General features: G+C 40.5%; 1 protein-coding gene across 5 annotated transcripts; it reads right to left on the bottom strand.

Moving 5' to 3' along the window:
- Positions 1–16,307, bottom strand: wipf1b (WAS/WASL interacting protein family, member 1b). 5 transcript variants are annotated; one of them, XM_036569940.1, is made up of 8 exons: positions 16,136–16,307; positions 7,187–7,336; positions 6,530–6,659; positions 5,531–5,689; positions 4,180–4,911; positions 2,923–3,129; positions 2,433–2,546; positions 1–1,092 (listed from the first exon to the last, which is right to left on the bottom strand). In XM_036569940.1, the coding sequence occupies exons 2-8, from the start codon at positions 7,235–7,237 to the stop codon at positions 1,040–1,042; spliced, it is 1,446 nt and encodes a 481-aa protein (XP_036425833.1). In that variant the 5' UTR covers positions 7,238–7,336; positions 16,136–16,307; the 3' UTR covers positions 1–1,039. The 5 variants fall into 5 exon arrangements, with proteins under 5 accessions (XP_036425833.1, XP_036425830.1, XP_036425831.1 ...); XM_036569937.1 differs by having other exon boundaries at positions 7,187–7,302; XM_036569938.1 differs by having other exon boundaries at positions 7,187–7,302; positions 16,141–16,307.
- Between the last annotated feature and the right edge of the window lie 3,964 nt (positions 16,308–20,271).

Genomic DNA, 20,271 nt, shown 5'->3' with positions numbered 1-20,271 from the left:
CATTGACTTACATTGAAAGTAAAGTATGTTTTTTTTCTTCTCCTGTAAAGTTACCATTTTGGAGATACGAGGTTTGTTCCGACAACAGCGATATGTTCTTGTAGACCACTTTTTTGAATTCATCAGCCAAAAATATTAGTAAATTAAGCCGCAAATCTGTATAAATTCATCCTTTTAGAGATGGTTTTCCAGGAGGAAGAATTAGTGATCATTCATTATCAGCATAGTAGTGTGGATAGCCTTTTTAACCAGAAAACTTTAGGTTTTGGTAAGAAATTCTTAAGTGTAAAAGCTGTAGTTGAATTTTTTTTTGGTCATGCATTTTAACACATCACTGCTGTCGGAACAAAACCTTGTATCTCCAAAAAGGTAACTTTACAGGAATTAATACTACTATTATTAAAACTTAATGGAAGTAAATGGAGAATTTTTTTTTCCCCAAGTAATTGTGGACAATTTCTGTTGGTTTACTCATCATGAAATTTTGACACAGCATAAAGGTCAACTGCCTTTTTCAAACTAGGTCAGAAAATGAAAAATGACAAAAATGGTGCGAGGTAGATGCGAGGTTTTGGTGCAATAGCAGCAACATGCTGCCCAATGCCTTCTGTTATAAGTGCATTTCAAATACAAGAGTTTTCTGTTCTTTTTCTTACTACAAGGACATGCATCGAAATTACTGTCCTTGGTAACCCTCTGTACAATACAGATGTGGCACACAGAGATTAGGTTTTAAACTGTAGGGTATTCCTTTAAGGGTAGGAGTTATTATTAAACTGTGTTTCAGTCCAGCCCCTTCAACAAAGAAAGCAAAGAAGGGTGTAGGGAATAAATATTGGCACAACATAACCTGAACGTGTAAGGCACTTCATTGGTGGTTGGTCACTGGTTTGCTATGTGACCTCATTGTAAGCCTTACAGAGTATATTGTTCAAAACCAGCATGGAAATGCCACATATGGAGAATACTGTTTTGAGGAGAAGAAAAAAAAAATGTAGAGGGAGTTTACAGTAACCCTGAGCATCCAAATCCATTTCTCTCATCTGGGAATGGGAGGCAAAGGGGGAGCACCTCTCTCCTTTTTCCCTGAACCTGAAACAAAAAAACACATTCACACACGCATAGAGTGAGGAATCACTGATGATAAAGGCATTTAAAACAAGGTCACTAGCAGAGCATAATTCTAAAAAGTTCTAAGTTAATTCAAACTTGGGCCCAAACAGTGTGAAAATTTTGTAGCTGATATAGATATTAATATTAGCAGGCTAAAAAGTCAGATAACAAGCAATGACGATCAATATCATTTTAGATTTATATTTCAAATTTTACTTTTACACTCTAATAGTTTTAGATAAAAGTGAGATTTTGTGACTTTTATATCCTACTCATTTAAATGACAAGGTTAGCAAGGTTTCTGTTTATCTCCTCTTATTTTTCACTACTTCTCTTCTCTATCAGGTCGATATTGCCAGAAAGTCCTGGATCCGATTTTAGAGGAAAAGAAAAGAAAGAAAAAGAAGAATCTGTTCCAATCCTTTAACAAATCTATCCTGAAAAAGCACATACTCACAATGTTGTTAGTTGTGTATTTCTTCAGGTGGTGTAGTTGAGTTGTTTTAGTAGTTTCAGCATAATAGTCTAGTTTTAGATACCCATCTTAAGAGTAGTGCTTCAGCATCTCACATGGTCATATGATCATAGAAAACTAACAGTTGATCTTATGAAAATAAAGCAAAGCAAAATCTTGCTTTCCTGATGGATTTTATTTTTTTCTCTTCTTGCTAGCGTTCTTCCAGGGTAAAAAGGATGAAAGCTCTACACCACTCAGACAAAGTAAATGACAGAGACTTTTCCAAAGCATTGGAAAGTGTATAATATGTATACGCTCGCTAGGAGACTAAATGCACCACATAGCAGTGTTAAAAAAAAAATTTTGCCCCAGTGTGTGGAGATATTTGCCGGAAAAAAATGACAGAGATGTGTATCTGTACGGAAACAAAATGATTAGACCACCGCTGATTTAGATGAAAATCTGGCCTATAATTTTCACAGGGAAGGAGGAAGGAAAACGCCAAAATGGCCACTACGGAGCGAAATAAAATTACTGAGTAGCACCTGTAAAGGAGAAAATGACCTCAGAACCCCATGTAAATTTGAAAAATTTAACAAATGTGTCTGAAAACGGCTTTAGATTTTACTTTTTCTTTTTTTACCAGTTTTCATCAACGAAATCTTTAAATTTCCTATGTTTAACTGTTTGTCTTGCATTTTAAACCCCTTTTTTAATGTTTAAGCTTGTTTAGAATGTTTATATTTTATATTTTATTGTACTGCACATTGTGTTGAATTTCAAATCTACACAATATGCAAGTGTTTGGTCCAACTGTAGGAATTGCAAAAGTCAAAATAAACAATAACAAGCTGCTCAGTACCTCTGCCATCACTCCTGGCCACTTTGCTGGGATAGGTCTTCTGACAGGGGATGTAGGGCTCTGGAGGCGGGAAATCCGACACAGGACGGAAACTGAAGCGCATTTCCCACTCATCTGGGTAAAAACACACACAAAGAGAAATATGTTACACTGGACCACACACACATCATCTAAGTAGTTAGAATCATTAAAACCAAGAGGGTAGGAGTAATTTGGAAACTGCAGAGATACTTATGTTGTGCGGTCTGGGGTTTACCCAAAAATGAAAAATGAACACATCTGACACGTGCATCACATTTATGTTCTGCTTTAATAACAGCACCAATTTAATAACAGGAATTTTTTTTTGTTATAAAGGCAACTTAGGACGACGGCATAAAAAATTAAGCAAACTACTGTGAACCATAATCATAATAGATTTTGGCACATTAATTATGGATAAAGTATTTTAACATAGAAATACACCCTGAGTAAAAACATGATTTCACACCTGCAAAATGTCCCTGACTGTGGTAACCATTGCCCATGGGCGGAGGTGGAGGGGGTGGCCCTCCAGTGGTGGGCCTGTCTGGTGGGAGGGGCGGTCTGTTGCCACCACGTGGAGGTTCTGATGCGAGTCTGTTTGGAGGAGTTGGAGCTGCTGGTGACCTTACACTGCCTCCCCCTGGGCGTCCAGGCGGTGGAGGTGGAAGGGGACCTGAACACACACATGAAAAACAACACAGAAAAGCATAAAATACTTGCTATCTCCAAAAATATAACTTTGCAGAAAAATGAAGAACGTTAACATTCATTTGCCTGTTTGGATCATGCATCAAACAGGTGTAGTAAGAGAAGAGACTGTATAACTGTAGGATGGGAGAGAACTCTGAGAACCTGGGCTGGAGTTCTGTGCAGCTTCTACTTTAAGCTATAAGGCTGGAACTTTTGATTAACAGCTTTAGGACTGAGGAAGAGGGAAACGTGATGCAGAGATGGGAAATTAATAAGACGCTTATAGAAGTGGAAAGAGGTGGACCTTCAGGCATGGTCCTCCTCCCAAACCTGTTTTGTTCCATTACTTTATTTAATGTAACAATGCATTCAAAAGAATTTTGGACCATTTCTATTTTGACAGTGACAACACAGCACCGATCAGGCATAACATTATGACCACCTCCTTGTTTCTACGCTCACTGTCCATTTTATCAGCTCCACTTACTATATAGGTGCACTTTGTAGTTCTACAATTACAGACTGTAGTCCATCTGTTTCTCTGCATACTTTGTTAGCCCACTTTCACCCTGTTCTTCAGTGGTCAGGACCCCCATGGACCCTGGACAGTGTCAATGCGGGACTGAGAATAGTCCACCAGCCAAAAATATCAAGTCAACAGCATCCTGTGGGCAGCACCCTGTGACCACTGATGAAGTACTAGAGGATGATTAGCTCATACTGTACAGCAAGAGATGAGCTATTGTTTCTGGTTTTACATCTACAGGGTGGACCAACAATGCAGGTGCATCTAATAGAGTGGACAGTGAGTGGACACAGTGTTTAAAAACTCCAGCAGCACTGCTGTGCCTGATCCACTCGTACCAGCACAACACACACACACACACACACACACAGACACATTATCATTGATCATCTTTATAGACTGACTCATTATGGATCCTAATGTCTGTGGGCGCGAATGACCTTACTTAAGACTTCTTGGCATAGCACATCTACACGTTATTCACATTTTCCTGCAGAAAGCCCCCACCTGTTCGTCCAGATGCATTTCGACCCAGAGGTGGCGGCCTCTCACTTGGAGGTGGAGGAAGGGGTCCTGACCGTCCAGGAGAAGGGGAGGGGGCATGTGAAGTAAGGGACAGGTGCCTCTGAGGAAGACGTGGCGTGTGCTCCTCGTTGGGTCTGCCTGGTCGCCCTGGTGGCAGAGGTGGGGCGGAGTTTACCGGTGTGCGAGAGGAGGATGGAGGAGGAGGTGGCTTGCTGTTGACAGAAGGGGGAGGGGGTGGGCCATCCCGTGGGAGGGGCAAAGATGGGCGGTTGCCAGGTGGGACAGGTGGTCGATCATCTAATCGGGCAGGGGCTGGGGGAAGAGGAGGCCGTCCAGAATGAGGAACAGGGGGAGGAGCTGCAGGAGATGAAGGTGGACGTCCACCTGGCACAGGTGGAGGCGCAGGCTGTCTTCCAGGAGGGTTTGGAGGAGGAGGGGCAGGTGAAGAGCTTGAGGGGCGGGGTCCCCCTGGTAGTGGGGGTGGTCCTCTACTTTGCAAGCTGCTCTGATTGGGGCGTGGAGTGCTAGGAACGGGCGGAGGTAGTCCTCCAGGTGTTTCAGGTCGAGGAGCGGTCATTCGAGGGCGTGGAGGGTCAGAGGAGCCATTACGGGACCCAGGCAAATGAGGGGCAGAGCCACCACCTCCCACAAAAGGCCGTGGACCAGAACTACGGGCACCTGGAGGAAGGCAGGGGGGTCTAACACCAACAGAGTCTGAAAAAGACAGAAGGGGAAATCAGCATAATTTACCTATTACCGAGGTGTCTCGTTCATGTCCTGGACAAACCAACAGTTTGATAATCCACCTGCCCAAAAACACCAGATTCAACTCACAAATTAGTTACCAGGATTAATAGTTGTGTACAAGCAAGAGAGTCAACAAACTGTGCTGAAATATTCAGGACAGAACTTTGACACCCCTGACCTAATAAATGTCTCTCAGTCACTTTATTTCAGTCAACACACCATTAAATATGGAAATGTAAACCAAATTTCTACCCCAAAAGGTATTCTACTTGAGCTGAACCTTTGCAAAAATGGGAATCTCTCAGGCTGATCAGCGCATTTAGCATATAATCAAACATTCTTATTAAATTATATATTTTAATTATTATTATTATTAGCTGTTCTTATTTAACCAACTGCAGAATGGAGCCCCAATATGACTGTTATCTAAGAAGCTCATCTGGCAACTAGGGAATGGTGTTCTGCCAAATAAGCAATGAAATTCATATTACTGGCAGTGTGGCAGAAAATGCTACAGAAAAATGTGTTAGTATTAAAATGAGCAGGCGAGGGAGTTTATAAACGTGTTTGTATGTGTGATTCTTACCGTCTCTGGTAGAGCGCAGCTTTGGCATCCCATCCTGAAACAGACCGCCAAGTCCTGCTCCACCTCCAAATCCTCCACCTCCTCCCCCTCCTCCTCCTCCTCCTCCTCCTCCTCCCCCTCCTCCTATTCCTCCTCCGCCTCCTCCACCACCTTTTGGCTCTGTCAAAATAAACACAAGCACTTAGTATTAAAACAAAAACACTCAGCATCACAACACATGGAGTAGATTTACATGCATTACAATTCAGCAGGATCAAAAAACCTGGCAAAAAAAAGTACTATCAAGATCTGCTGCAAGGTATTACATTCCAAATATGGAAAAGGTCTACGCCAGGAGTGTCCTATCTTATCCACAAAGGCCTAGTGTGGCTGCAGGTTTTCAATCCAACAAAGCAGGAGCACACAGCATCAATTGTTTGAACACTGATTTAATGAGTAGCATCATCAGGTGTACTCCAGCTTGTCTGGAATGGGCACCCTGGACTCCAGTAACAGGTCACTGTCAGTTTCTAACAAATGTCTAGTAACCTAAATAACTGTAGTCAATCTTTCCTCATGTTAAAGGGGTATTCCACTAATCTAAAAAATCTTTAAAATTAAATGGTCATCATGTAAACAAAAGTAATTAGGAGTGGTTTGATGTGAAACGCTCCATTCCAGAATTGTTCACAGCTGTGGCAATAGGAACCAGACATCTGAAGAGTCTAGCCTTTTATTTTTTCAGCTTTACCGCTATTATCAGCATTACACATATAAAATAAGATTTACAGGTTAACTGGTCATTTTGGATAGTAAATAATTGACTATATTTGCGTTGTAGACCCCAGGGTCCTATCATCCCCACTGTTAAGAAACTGAAGTAGGCAAGTTTCTCTACAATTAACTATTACACATCAAACTACTTGCAGCTTTCCTGATTCAGTTCACATTCAGCTGAAAAAAGATTGTGCAATATACTGCACAGAGCTGGCATGTTTGTGCATATGTGTAGTCTCTTACTGTCGAGTACAGGTGCACTGCGGTCATTGGTTACAGTCTTCTTGAGTCGTGCTCCTTTGCTGATGTCAGATAGTAAAGCATTCCTGCCCTGCTGCTCACTCTTGTTCAGGACTGGCTTTTCTGTGTTCGCCTGTTTACAAAGGCACATGTAAGTTAGGAAAAAAAGATGCTGGCATTGATGTACACTCACTGTATTAGAAACATCTACCTTGTACTTTCACTCACAAACCATTATATTTACCTTAAAAGTCCACAATAAGAGTACAGTTACTGACTGTGGCTCATCTGTTAATGCTTAATTAGCAGCCCCCCTCTACCACACTCTTCGTTGGTCAGCTTCTGATTACAGGACTGCTGTTGACCAGATATTTGGGTTGAGACTCATTCTCAACACAACGGCACCAACATCGTAGTGTGTAGTGCTGGTACGAGTGTACGGGTGTTGCTGGGTTGTGTGGTAGGAAACTCTTAAAGGGCTGGAGGACGGCTAACACAAACTGTGCATCAACAGATGGGCTAAGTCTCTATCAGTACACTACAAGGGAGGGGTTTCTAATAAAGTGGCCAGTGAGGGTATTTGTCACACCATAATTCTGTAACCGCGCATGCACAGTATGAGTATGTGACTGCAGATCTGCATGTGTGTATGTGTGTTACCTGAGCAAAGGTAGGGGGTGGGGGAGGAGGGGGCGGTGGGGGGACAGGCATCTTTGCTCCTCAGTATCTCCTCCTCTCACAGCAACCAGAGAGAAAGGAAATCAAACATCAGCAATCTGCCCAACAGAGAAAGCAGAATAAAACACCCACCTGGTGGAAGGAAACTACATTAGATTCTAGAAACAAACCTTCTTCAAACATTATCTCTGTGTCACAACTGACCCACATCCTTTGTGCTCTGTTGGCTGCAGCAGGATACAATTTTCAGTGGGTTTACTTTTTTCAGTTTCAGAACCAAACTTTCAGTATTATTTGCTCACTTAGAGGCAAACAAATTCACGCAGAATGATAGCAGTTTTGTTTGTTATCCAAACAATCAGCGAGGCTTTGCATATTATCTGATCTTTTTATGTGCAATGCTGATTATGGCAAAATGGCTCATGCATCAACACAGATTTTTCTAAATGCCAGCTACAGGAGATAACTGCTTTTCCATCCATCTAAAACCGAGGCAACCAAACATTTAGGCTAAGCATTAAGGCTATAAACAGAACACTGAATAGGCTGGTTTGCAGTAAGCTAATGGCCAACATTAGTGATCTCCACAGTAAGTACTTACTAGGGGATGCACAATCATATCGAAATCATATCAGTATTGGTAAATATAAAAATAATCAGACAGATGTTTCAATTTGCTGATATTTTAAATTCATATTTTAAATTTCATATTCTGAAAAAACAGAATCCTTAGGTGACGCAGGGCTCTTGTGCTAATATATCTGCAGTGAATATTAATTTTCACAGCATCTATAACCTAACAATAAATGTTACATTTCTCTGTAATGCTAAGCCAGATAGATGTAGTCTCTTTTCTAAATTGTTCATGTATCTACGTCGACAGAGATGTACATGAAAAACCTCGGATATTGGTATCAGCCCACACTGGTGCAACCCCAGTACTGACTAACATCCTCTCTTTGTAAACGCTGATCTTACATAGCTTCACTGTTTGCTTGGATAACACATAAAACAGATATATTCGCATCATTCGCCTTTAAGCCTTGCAATAATTTGTATTTTATATTTATCGGATTGTCCTGATTTGTGTGTTTAAGTCCAAGACTACTCTTAATGCTAAACCAATTCCTATCATGTACAGATGGCATATTGGTATCAACGGATACCTGCATCAGGTCAGAATTCGTTCCAGAAAAAGCTGGATCGGATATCAAAGAATATCAATATTGCGATCAAATGTTGTATCATGTAGTCTCTCCTACTGTGTAAAAAGCTGGTCATGTTACATGTTAAACAGCCACATCAAAAGAGAAACATAAGAAAATAATTAAATTGGCCAGAATCAGTCAGTAAACTCAGAATCTTCTCTTTCGTTGGTCTTGTTTTTTTCCTTTAAGCAAGACACCTGCTCAAAGTAATACACATAAACAAACACAGTGCAAGGGTAAGCACTTATTCTTCCTCAAGTACAACCCTTGAATGACCTGTGCATGCACATGCACGCTTTCTTTCTTATTCTCCCTCTCTCTGTCTTTCTCTCTCTCTCCGAGGGCCTCTCATTGGTAACATCCGGACTAGACCATAAACAGGAAGAGCTACAACAGATATACCTCTCACTTCTCCTTCTCCATCTCAAACACACACACAGGCATATACACTCAAGGCCACACTGTTACACAGCCACTTCACAATAAACTCAACAGCAGGGAGTGTGGAAAGGCTCAGCTGAGAGAGTAAATCAGTCTCAAAGCCTCGCTCGTTGTTTATGAGCTCCGTAAAACGTTCATGCTTTCATCCATACCAGATCCCTAAAGTCCTCCAAGGCCTTCTCCCAGACAGCTACATCACTTCTCTCACTCTGTTCCTCTTTGTTTTACCTCCTCCCCCTTTCCTCTTTCTCTCCATTTTACTCTTTCTCTCTGAGCAGGCCTTTTTTTTATTGCAGTTAGCGGACATCCGCTGAGTGTGCCAAAAGTTTTGCTCACCGGAGCACAGGCGATGGGAAGTGGGCAAACTTCCTGCTGGTGAGCAGAAAAAGCTGGTCATAGTAATACACGCATATTCTCTCCATCTGAGGGCCTCATTCATTTGCACATACAAAAACACAGCAATCTTAAACAGATCTGAAAGTGCTGATGAAAACAGTCACTGTATGACTGGCTAACATCCATAAACCATGGGCTGCTGGACCATACACATCCTTAAAAGGACACTCCAGCATTTTTTTAGCAGCAAAGAATCTCATGGACCTCGTAATGAGAACATCTGGGGACAACAATGAAAAATATTGGGTTAATAGTGGGTGGGAACGTAGACTTGACAATGAAACTTCTAAACCAACTTAATGCCTTGTGAAGGCAGAGCTCAAAGTAGGAAGCAGTAGTATTTTCATCAACATTACACGATGAACTACAAGCCTGTTGTTAGCACATGGATGTAACGTAAGTAAGTAGGACTAAAAAGATCCCCCAAAAAGCTCCAATTAAGAATGCAGATGTGGTTCAAGTGCAGAGAACACATGCGGTATAAACAAACATTACCTCTTGCAAGGAAAAACAGTTCCATTAGCTAACAAAAGTGTTTCACTGGTTAGCATATTTTGCGTGTGTTATCGATTACTCCAGACTTTAAAAGAGCACAGACTAGAAGTAACTTAGGGGTGAGTTTTAGAGAGGGCTTACCCATGTTTGTGGCAGATTTCACAGCAATCCGGCATATGTTAAGGAGACCGAAGGTTCTCTATAAGGAGGTGCTATTATCACTTTGCGTCAATCACGGTGCGTCTTGCAAACATTAAATCACCACAATAATAACAACAGAAGGTTGTTAGCTCAAAACTCCCTTAGAATAGAAGCAACTGTGCAGCTCCTGACTTCTTTCAGCAAATGTTTATGCAAACCACATATTTCTGGAGACCACTTTCATGAATTCTTCTGCCAAAAATATTTTTAAATTGAGCAGTAAATCTGTAAAATTCGTTCTGTTTCAGGGCTGGGACTACTTTTTCAGAGGGAAGAATCTGTGCTATGAATGGAGTATAATAATTTTCCAATTGCCTATTGCCATTGGGTCAAAATTACCATCTGTGCTAATCAATGGTACGACACAAATGCAGCGTACTGGAAAACCTGAGCATTTCTTTAAACAGATGAGATAAGCTTGAGTGGTCACTCAGACAAAAGTCACTGCAGTATTGTTGAGACTAGGGAAAGAGAAGGAGAGAGAGCGCTTTAAAAGGCTTGGACTGAAGTCTGTTTTCATTCCATAGTGTCAAGAGCTCCCATGTCCTGCAGTTGGGATATGAGCCGTGTCCGTACAGAGAGACTTTCCTCACGCTCGTAAGGCGCCGGCAATGTTCTACTGATTTCAGTGTCCTAATGTCAGAAGCAGGCAGTGGGACTGGCTGGACATCATGAACCTCCTAAGCTCTTTTTTTTTTCAAAACCAAACAGTAACAAGGAGATGTAACCAGGCAGCAAACACCAGCGCACACACATTGGACATAAACCAGCTACTGGATGTTACTTGGACTTACTGATAAACACAAAGAAAGATGCCGATTTCGATGTCAATACATAAACATTAATAAAATGCAGAAACTGGGGCTAAATCCACCTAGATTAGCAATATTATCAGGCATTCCTAAAAACAACTCAACAATATAAAAATGATTGATACCAAAGTTTTTTCATGCTTTCAAATTTATCAATATTATCATACTGCGTTTTACTCAGTTCATGGACTTTTAACTGCACATAAATGTTAATAAAACTGCTGAAACTACATTAATTTGACTCAAACCCATATTGATGATCATACGCACAATCAATTTTTCAGATGCTAAGCTAAAAGGCAAAAAAAAACAGCTGACAAACAACTGTTTGATAAGAAAAATGCAAAATCTATATTAATGCTAATATTTTGAGTAAGAGGCAGATGATGCTACACATACAGTTTGGCATACAAAATAGATCCATATAAAAGTGGCCATACAAGCTTTTAAAAGGGGTTGCATTACCACTGAAAGTTGCTGCATTATTGGTTTAAAGGTTACTTGATCTTTCAAAATGCCTTTTCACTCCTTATCTTTGAATAAAACAGGCCACAGCCTCAAAATTCTACATTAAAAAATAATTATTTAAACACATTTATTAACATTGAAGCATTTCTCAACTAGCATAACACTAAAATTCATTCCATTCTGAAAACCCATCTTTCATTCACCCCTACCCAACCAATGTTAGAGGTTGAAAAGTAAACTGTCTTATTTTCAAGCCCTCCTCACTGGTCTGACATGGGGCATCCCCCACAAGACCCTGTCAGTGCCCCTCGCATGATTTCCACATGATGCACCCTCACTCTCAGTTTCACACTCTTACAGGAATCTGGAAAATATTACACATTTCCATCCCACTCTCATCATTTGCTGCAAACAAGTGTCTCTTGCTCTGTCATTTACAATACAGAGATGAAGGTCACTTGGGAGTGGCTGACTGACCGTGCGCGTGTTGAGGAGATGTATAGAGGGTAAAGTTGGTCTTATGATAACCACTAAGCCATTGCCCTACTTACATTAGGGGCACATCAGCTGTGCTGTTTCAGGCTTTACCTCACCACAGAGACGTAAACCTGGTAACAGAGGAAACGGAAGGACGACATCAATGAACTCCTCAAGGCCACGTGGCCCAATACTAAATCTGTAAACAAACACAAGCGGCAGAATTGCAAGACAGTGATTCAGAAAATCAGCCTAATTGGCCTCAATTTGATTAGCCTAAATAACACCTCTATCAGTCTATTATTCAAATGGTTCATATTATAGTTTGCATCCCTACTCTCACAAGAGAGTAGGGATGCACCGATATATGAATTGAATATGAATTTTTCATGTGCACATTTGCCAATGCAGATAAATACACATTTGTAAAATGTAAAACTTGGATTAGCATTACAAAGAAAAATAACATTGACATTTTAGCACAGTACAAGGCATTGCCAAAATGTTTTACTCTTATAGATCGCAATAAATATATATAATCAAATATCAGTTTAACATAACAGTCAAATCTAAACATCTAAAACATTTTTTTAAAGCAGTTATCTGCTGATATTAGTTAATATCATTGTGCATATCATCCTACAAGAGAGAAAGGAAGCTTATCATAACTAAAAAGTAACAGAAGCTATACCTCACCAATTACCAATAACATTTTTTACGGACCATATTTAGGCTTTAAAGTAGCAGCCATAAAGCTACAAGACATACTTTGGTCCATTTCTTTAAAGTAACAATATGTCACAGTGTCAAAAAACATAAGCAAGTTTATTTTAGAGTATGTAACAACTCGATACAGTGTGAAGTAAATGTGTGGTGATTTAGAAATGCAGTTTGCACAATTTTAATTAGTTTACATAAGGTTCCATTACTTATTGGCTACTTTAGCTGCTTAGATCCAGTTGGAAAACTAAAAAAAGCAAACGACAGACACCAAATATCTCTAGGCTGATTGATTACTGGGGTAGAAAGACCAAGAATTTGATTTTTCGCCTAACTGTTCCCCGGAAAGGTAACCAAAAGCACATGGAGCTCTCAATCTGGTATATAAAAGATAACTGTCTCTGACATTTCACAATAATTTGAATTTCAACAAATTCTACAGGGATTTTACCACACTGCCCACAACTAAATAATCTGCCTATCAGAAGAAACCAGTACATCCATTTCCCCTTCTCTCGCTCACAGTGCCACTCTTTTCACCAGCCCAATATTACCAGAGCAATAGGTAATTAGACGACTCGACAGGAAGGTACACAATTTCATGAACTAACGGTTAAAGCTTTTCTAAACATATGATCATAAAGTTAGCAGGACCACACATGGAGGATGGTGCCTCTAAGAGTCGGCCTTTTTCTAATAGTCATCATCCTGAGCGACAGAAATTGCTGGGTTTCTTTTTAAAGGTACCACATCTGTAGCAGCTTTTGAAAACACAGCTAGCACACTGTCAGCAGAGATCAACCAGCAACCAGCGGGAAAGAATGACTCTGTCGTTCTTTTCTTTAAACATTTTTCCAGTTCCTCTCTAAAACTGGTCGCACTTCCTCCAAATCGCCCATATCAGAGGCTGAGCCTGAGTAACGCAGAACTCGGTCAAGCTGTGCAGCCTTTTACGTTGAAGGTGTGGAAATTTTAGGCCACATACATGACATGCAGAGTAGCATAACACTAAATGCAATGCTGACTTTAGTTTTTTTATCCAATATTTTGGATAATTTACATCAAACAGAACATGACTTAAGAAAATCATGACTAGTTGGTAGATGAGATAAGACAAAGTCATTGGCACGTGGCGTCAACCAGACTGCTAGCCAAGCCACTGATCTATAAGGCCAGTGTTTGTGTAACTCTCAGCTCAGTCAGTAAACAAAATTATAAAGAAAACACTGATTGCATCTTTATCAAGTTTTTTACCCTTTCAGACAGAAAAAAGAAGCCAAATTGAGGTTTCTAGACAGCCAACTACCTGGCTAACTTTAGCTGTTAGGCCCTAACTGACAAGTCATTTCTGATGCTTTTGTAATTCCAGTCTCTCCATTGTATCGATGATTTAAAGACGGCTGCTACAGTTATACAGCTGCAATAAGATATACTGGCTTTCTTGCAAGCACTAGCTAATGACAAAAACTCAAACAGCTTACCCCGAATATCCACCTCAAAGCAGGTGTAGTTATTTAAAAGTTCCCCATCTTCAGAATCATCTGAAGGGGGATTTTTGTCTTTAAACTAGAAGAATCTCACCCTAGGGATTACAGTGGCACCACTGTAGGAAGCAAGTAAGCACGTTTACAGCAGTTGTAGAATGGTTAGGTGTTATATTTTGGCAAGAATGTCTCTAATTTCAATATATTTAAAATTCAAATCAATTCAAGAGCTTTTATTTAAAATGTGCCACTCCACGCAGACCTCCACAATACTCAAACACTACCAGAGGTCTTGTCAGTCAGTGACCTGCCTCCTCAAAATGGGAGAGGTGTCTTGTCACCAATTACCACATTCATAGGCCTTGCTTTCTAATTCAGCATGTGGTTATATGACCTTGAGCCAGATAGAAGATAGCCTGCTTTGGGTAGTAAATCAAGAGATCACAATTCAGAGAAGAGGAAGTGTAAGTGCATGTCTGCATGTTTTATTATGAAGGTGTTTACTCCCTCTCGCTGCGGGCAGAACCACGAGTTCCTCACCAAAGGTCTGCGAGGACATGCATTTCAATAAGACAGCAAGGACAGAAAAAACACATATATAAACACACCCGAAAACCCACTAACACCATCTCTTCACAGCTCAGCATTCACAAAGCCACAGCGTTCAATCAGAGCAGGGCCAGTTATAACAGCAACATCATTATTACCCTGATATTATTATCCAACCTGCTCGCAAACGTTTACTGAAGAGTGTTTATATGTGTGCATCCCCCTCTGATCTGAGGGGAGATCATGTGTTTCCCACCTAGGGGTCCATTTATTGACACACAAGTCCATGTTGGCACACTAACACACTGTACTGCTGACTTCAGCGTGAGATAAGTTCAGGAAGCTTGTGCGTGTGACTACCCAAGCAGAAAAATATCTTTCTAAAAGAGAAGCTTCTCTTTGTTTCAGGAGAAATAAAGCAGATTTCAGTATTTTGACCAGAAATCGTGAGGATGAGGTCTCCTCCTCCACTGCTGAAAGATCTCAGAGATGTAGAAAAGAGCTATAAAAGAGATTTTCCACATTTCTTATGCAAATAGATTTCATCTATTTATACTGAACTGAGAGGAGTCAGACACAACATAGCAAACCCATCTCAAAGACAACAATATTTTGATCCAAGTGAGGGGAATGTAGAGGAAAGCTCAGAGAGCCTCATCCTGATTTCAAACAGGACTTAACTACGTCTAGGAGAAGCTAGTGAGATTAAGAGGAGATCTCCTTAAGAATATTTCTTGCCTCTGCGTAAACACGAGTCTTTGCTAATCAATGAAAACACTAGACCCAGTCAAAATGAAGCACAACAATGGCCTCCATTGAGTACAAGCCGGCCTGTTGTGACCTTTCAATTAGGAAAGCATGATGTTGTGTGGCCACAATGGCTCGACCAGTTTAGAAAGCAAAACCTTTTTGGTCTTTTTGGTCACAGGAACGTACCAGGAATGGTGAAATTGCTGTTATGTCTGAGAAAGACACGAGGCTGAAGTCTACTTCTTGTTCGAATTTTACCGTTCCACCTTAAATGGTGCAGCAGTAACGTTACATTCACGTGCCTGAATCTAACGGCTGCCCAATTTAAGGTGGAACTGGAAAATTCGAACAAGAAACTTGACTTCAGCTTAGTGACAAACACCAACCCAGCTCTAGGAGACGGTCGCTTTTAGCCTAACAGCGTTTCCAAACTTAACGTCACTTCTTCACAGCGTGGAGCCTCATCCGCCGTGACACTAGATTAGCTAACCTAACCTAGCTAGCTAGGTTAACTGGCAGCTCAGTCAAGTACTTTCCTCCCAACAAACTTGAGTTTTGTTCATAAAACGGCAAGGAAAGTCTGCAGAAACGCACTTTAATAAACCAAACCTAGTCTAGTAAATCTTAAAACGCCCGCGTTTTAAGAGCAACCAGTCCCTCTTACTCACCCCTCGGTTCCCCAACGGTTTTCTAACGTTACGTGTCCAGCAAATCTTACGAAGCCGACGTGGTACCATTCATCAGCTCGGTGGCCTCAAACTAAACTGCTCCGGGCCACTCCTTCACACACACACACACACACAGCTTCTTTTCTCTTCTCGTCGTTGTTTCCGCCCCACAAATCCCCCTCAGAATATGCTCGAAAGTTTTTTTGTACTATTTTGAGCTCGCATGCGTTCGTATCCTGTCACAGCAGAAGAGAAGGCACACCTTACTGTGTCTGCTGGAATCCGTTTGCCTACGTTGAGCTGAAGTTCTGTGTTTTTGTTTTCTCTTCGCCGACAAAAACGGCTCTGCGTTCCCTTTATCCGGGGCTTTGGCTGTGGAGCAGCGTTTCCAGATGTGGAGCTGGTGAGCTGTGGCAACATCTGTCCGAGGGTTGGGAGGGGGGGTGTAAGAGAGAGAGAGAGAGAGAGAGAGACTCTGACTGACTCTTTGTTTTTCGTAATTCACTTTAAAGGGCCATTATCGTGGGGGACATCATTCATTTTACTCACTTTTTTGAGTTAAAGAGTTTGATGTAGCGCGTAAACACCGTCAAAGTTTCACTTCCAAGCCCAAAGAGTCCAAATATGGAAACTAAACCGTTATTCAGTTCGTTGTTTTCGTGATGGCATGGAAATCAGCGTATTTACATCCTACCCGCCTATTCAGCCTACAGCACTTTAGCCCCGCCCACTCACCCTGAGGCTATAAGGAGTGTTTCAGCCTGGACTGCTTTCTGAAGACATCAGAACAGAGGTGCCAATCGGAACAGAGGTCACTTACATGAACCATGTCTTAAAGGCACAGCGATAAAAAAAATTCTCTTTAATTCTGTTTAAAGGAAAGAGAGAAGTTGGAAAATGGTGATGTAAAAAAAGGAATCATGATGGTTTTTGGGGTAGAAAACCACTTCAGGGGAAAAAATAAAATAGAAATGTGGGATATGAGAGGGTGGCATGGTGGCGCAGTGGGTAGCACCACAACAAGAAGTGGGCGAAGTATTCTTCGCATGTCTACATTGGTTTCCTCCCATAGACATGCAGTCAGGCCAATTGGACACGCTAAATTGGCCCTAGGTGTGAATGTATATGTCTGTGTGTCTGCCCTGTGATGGACTGGCGATCTGTACAGGGTGTATCCTGCCTTCTGCCCAATGACTGTTGGGATAAGCTCCAGCTCCCCCCGTGACCCAGAAGGATAAGCAGCGTAGATAATGAGTGTATGTGTGTGTGTGTGTGTGTGTGTGTGTGTGTGTGTGTGTTGGAGTTGGATAGGGGTCCTTTAACTGTCTACATCTGTAGCCCCTTGCAAATATCTACACTAACCACTGTTATAGCTTTTATATAATGTAAAGTTAAATCCATTATAAAACTAAAATCTAAACAGGCTCATTATTATCTTTTTGCAGTTTATTGCAAATAAAAAAGAACAAACATGGTCTATATACAGTGGTCCCCAAAAAGTATTTAGACAATTGTGCCATTCTTTAAAAATGTAATTATTAGTTCATTATGTTTGGAAACAAAGTGTAAAACCAAATGGAATTTATTTTATAAAAAATATTTATATATTTATTTTATTAAAAAGGTGGGTGGTGTGTTTCTGTTCATTTATTCTTTCGTCAGGTTCTTTACAGATGTCTGTAGGTTTGCATGCAAAAGATGTTTCTCTGAAACAAATACTATTTTGTTAAACACTTAATGAATAACCTGAAGTTTACCAATAGTTAAATTGTCCAAACACTCTTGGGTGACACTGTAATTAATCTAAAAAAGGATGCATAAAGTGTGGGATCAAACACGAGTGACCCTTTATTATGAAAGAGAAAATATTGTAAAAGTGAATACATAGGAAAATATGTTAGACATACACACTGTGCTCATGTCCATTTTATTAATTCATCAGATGAAATTATTCAGGATACATTAGCCTCAGCTGTTCTAAATTTCATAGAAAAGTTCGGACTGTGCCAGTGTGTTTCTCTGAAGACCAATGTGTCAGTACAATATTGCAGCTGCTCAAAAGTGCTTTGTCTTGTCACTCATCTCATCTGTGGTAAGTGTTAAGAAAGAACAAAACAAAGTTAAAGAAGAGAAAAAGATGTGCGTCTTTCCCAGTGGCTGCAAAAAAAACTTTTTTTTACCTTAAAGGCAAATTCCACCAATTTTTCAAAATTTCTGCATAATTAAATGTTTAAGATGTAAACAAAGTCATTCAGAGTGGTTTAAAATGCTCTGTTCTAGGGAAACTGACAGAGTCAGACTTGTTCACAACGGTGGTGATGGGAACCAAATGTCTGAGGTGAGATGTTTCTTTGAAGACTACACTCTCAAAAAAGATGGTTCTTTAAAAGGGTTTTTAGTAAAGAAAATGGTTCTATATAGAACCATGAACACTCAAAGATTAATGGAGAATGTGCTGTAGAAAGTTCTATATAGAACCTATTTTAAAGTGTTCCATATAGCACCAAAAGGGTTCTGCTATTGCTACAATGTCAAGCTTGTATCAATAGAAAAACCCTTTTGAGTGGTTGTGGAGGAGGGGGCGTGGCCAAGCATTAAATGCAGGACGGAGAGCCAGTCAGGCTGAACCAGCAGGCCAAGAAGCTGATGACATTCGCATGTGCCTTGTTTCTGCCAGCCTACTTATAGCCATCTCTTTTCTCAGTAGGTGGCAGAGCCCAGAGAGAGAAGGAGACCGGTGGAAACGTAAGAGCAGAGCTGAGCTAAGAAAAGAAAGAAAGAGACTGAAAAGTCCCAGCGAGCGTCTTGTCTTAATTTGTGTGTGGGCTGAAAAGCAGACTGGTTTTTGTGTTGTGTATAAATAAAACGTAGCTCTTCGTCTCCACACCTGCTCCCAGTGTCCTCACCCCATCCTTAAAAGTTTATATAGATATATAGGTTTTTGAAAAGGATTCTGTATAGAACCATACACAGCACATTCTCCAACAGTCTGAAGAACGCTTTTTTGAGAGTGTAGTCCTCAAAGAAAACTTTTTTAAAATATTTACCACTATTTTAATCAGCTATCAACATTACATAAAAAAAACTCAGAAGGTAGGTTCACTGGTGGTTTTAAATAATAAATAAAATAGCTGTATTTGTGTTGTAGATATCTGGACTCCTGGTTCCAATCACCACCACTGTAAAGAAATTTCCCTTTAATTTAGGCCTGTTAAAACTAAGACCTTAAAGGCATACAGGAGTGTATTACTTAGCAGGCACTGTACTTTTGGCTGACGTTGCTCTGCTCTATTTGCCCAAAACCTAATGAAAATGCATCAAAATTATGCTTCAGTAAGAAATCCTTTCCCAGAGAAACACACACACACAAGACTGCATCAACGACACAACCTGAACTGAACTGTTGTGTCATGAACATTTTCAACAAATCACAAATCTTGACAAAATAGTTAAGAAAAATGTATTACAAACAACAGCAAGAGCTTAAGAAATAATGCCCCAGGCACACAGTGGAAAGTTTCGGACTGGAGTGTCACTGCACACGACCTTGTGATCTTTGATCCTGTGAGCCTATCTAGACCTTCATTGCTGTCACAAGTGTGCAGACTAACATACACATTAAAAATCTCTCCACTGCCCTGTTCAACTGGACCAGAGTGCTCTCACTGATCAGAACAGAGGTTAAAAAATGTATAGAAAATTCATGCAAATCAAAATGAACTGCCAAAAAGGCCAGGCTTAAAGTGCACTGCAAAAAATGATGCACTGGCAAGTGAAACCTACAGCGCCCTGCTGGTGACATCCCGTATTAATAAAAATAATGTGTGGCTACGACTTAGTAAGGCTTGGGAACAAGATCCTAATGCATGGCCACGACTTAGTAAGGCGTGGCAATGAGATAAATAAGTTTTGACCACAGCTAAATAAGACATGATCTTATTCTCATGGCTTACTAAGTCATTGCCACGCATTAGGATGTTGTTCCTAAGTGGTAATACGGCGTAACCATGCATTATTTTTTAATTATATAGGATGTCACCAGCAGGGCTCTGTAGAAAACAACTCAAATCTAGTCAATAGATCTAATATATCTCATTATTATTCATCTTATTTCTAGACATTTTTACATGCAATGCACCTCATGGACCTGCCTCCTCTCTCATTCACTCACAGATTCAGTCTTAGCAGGCTGATATTTCTCTTCTTCTCATAGAGGTGGTTCGCATCATTGACACTTTGTGGCCTTGTTACTTGTTTTCATCCTTTCATTTTATTCTTTCCCCCTGATGTCCCCCCTTACATTGTTTGTGTGCTTTTATGTACCAAAAATAGTTATATTTCAATTAAACAGGCTGTTTTTGTTAATGTACCTTTAGGACTGATGTCTTGTGTTGTGCA

Source organism: Colossoma macropomum, unplaced genomic scaffold, assembly GCF_904425465.1.
Source record: "Colossoma macropomum unplaced genomic scaffold, Colossoma_macropomum, whole genome shotgun sequence".
NCBI classification, from domain to species: Eukaryota; Metazoa; Chordata; class Actinopteri; order Characiformes; family Serrasalmidae; genus Colossoma; species Colossoma macropomum.
The sequence above is the reverse complement of the archived record's forward strand: the minus strand, read 5'-3'. Positions and strand labels throughout refer to the sequence as shown.

Coding starts and splice junctions, on each gene's coding strand:
- wipf1b (XM_036569940.1), bottom strand. CDS start 7,237: ATGCCTGTCCCCCCACCGCCCCCTCCTCCCCCACCCCCTACCTTTGCT. Junction 3,130..4,179: donor AAATGCATCTGGACGAACAG/GTGGGGGCTTTC, acceptor GTGTGTGTTCAG/GTCCCCTTCCACCTCCACCG. Junction 2,547..2,922: donor CAGTCAGGGACATTTTGCAG/GTGTGAAATCAT, acceptor GTTTTTACCCAG/ATGAGTGGGAAATGCGCTTC.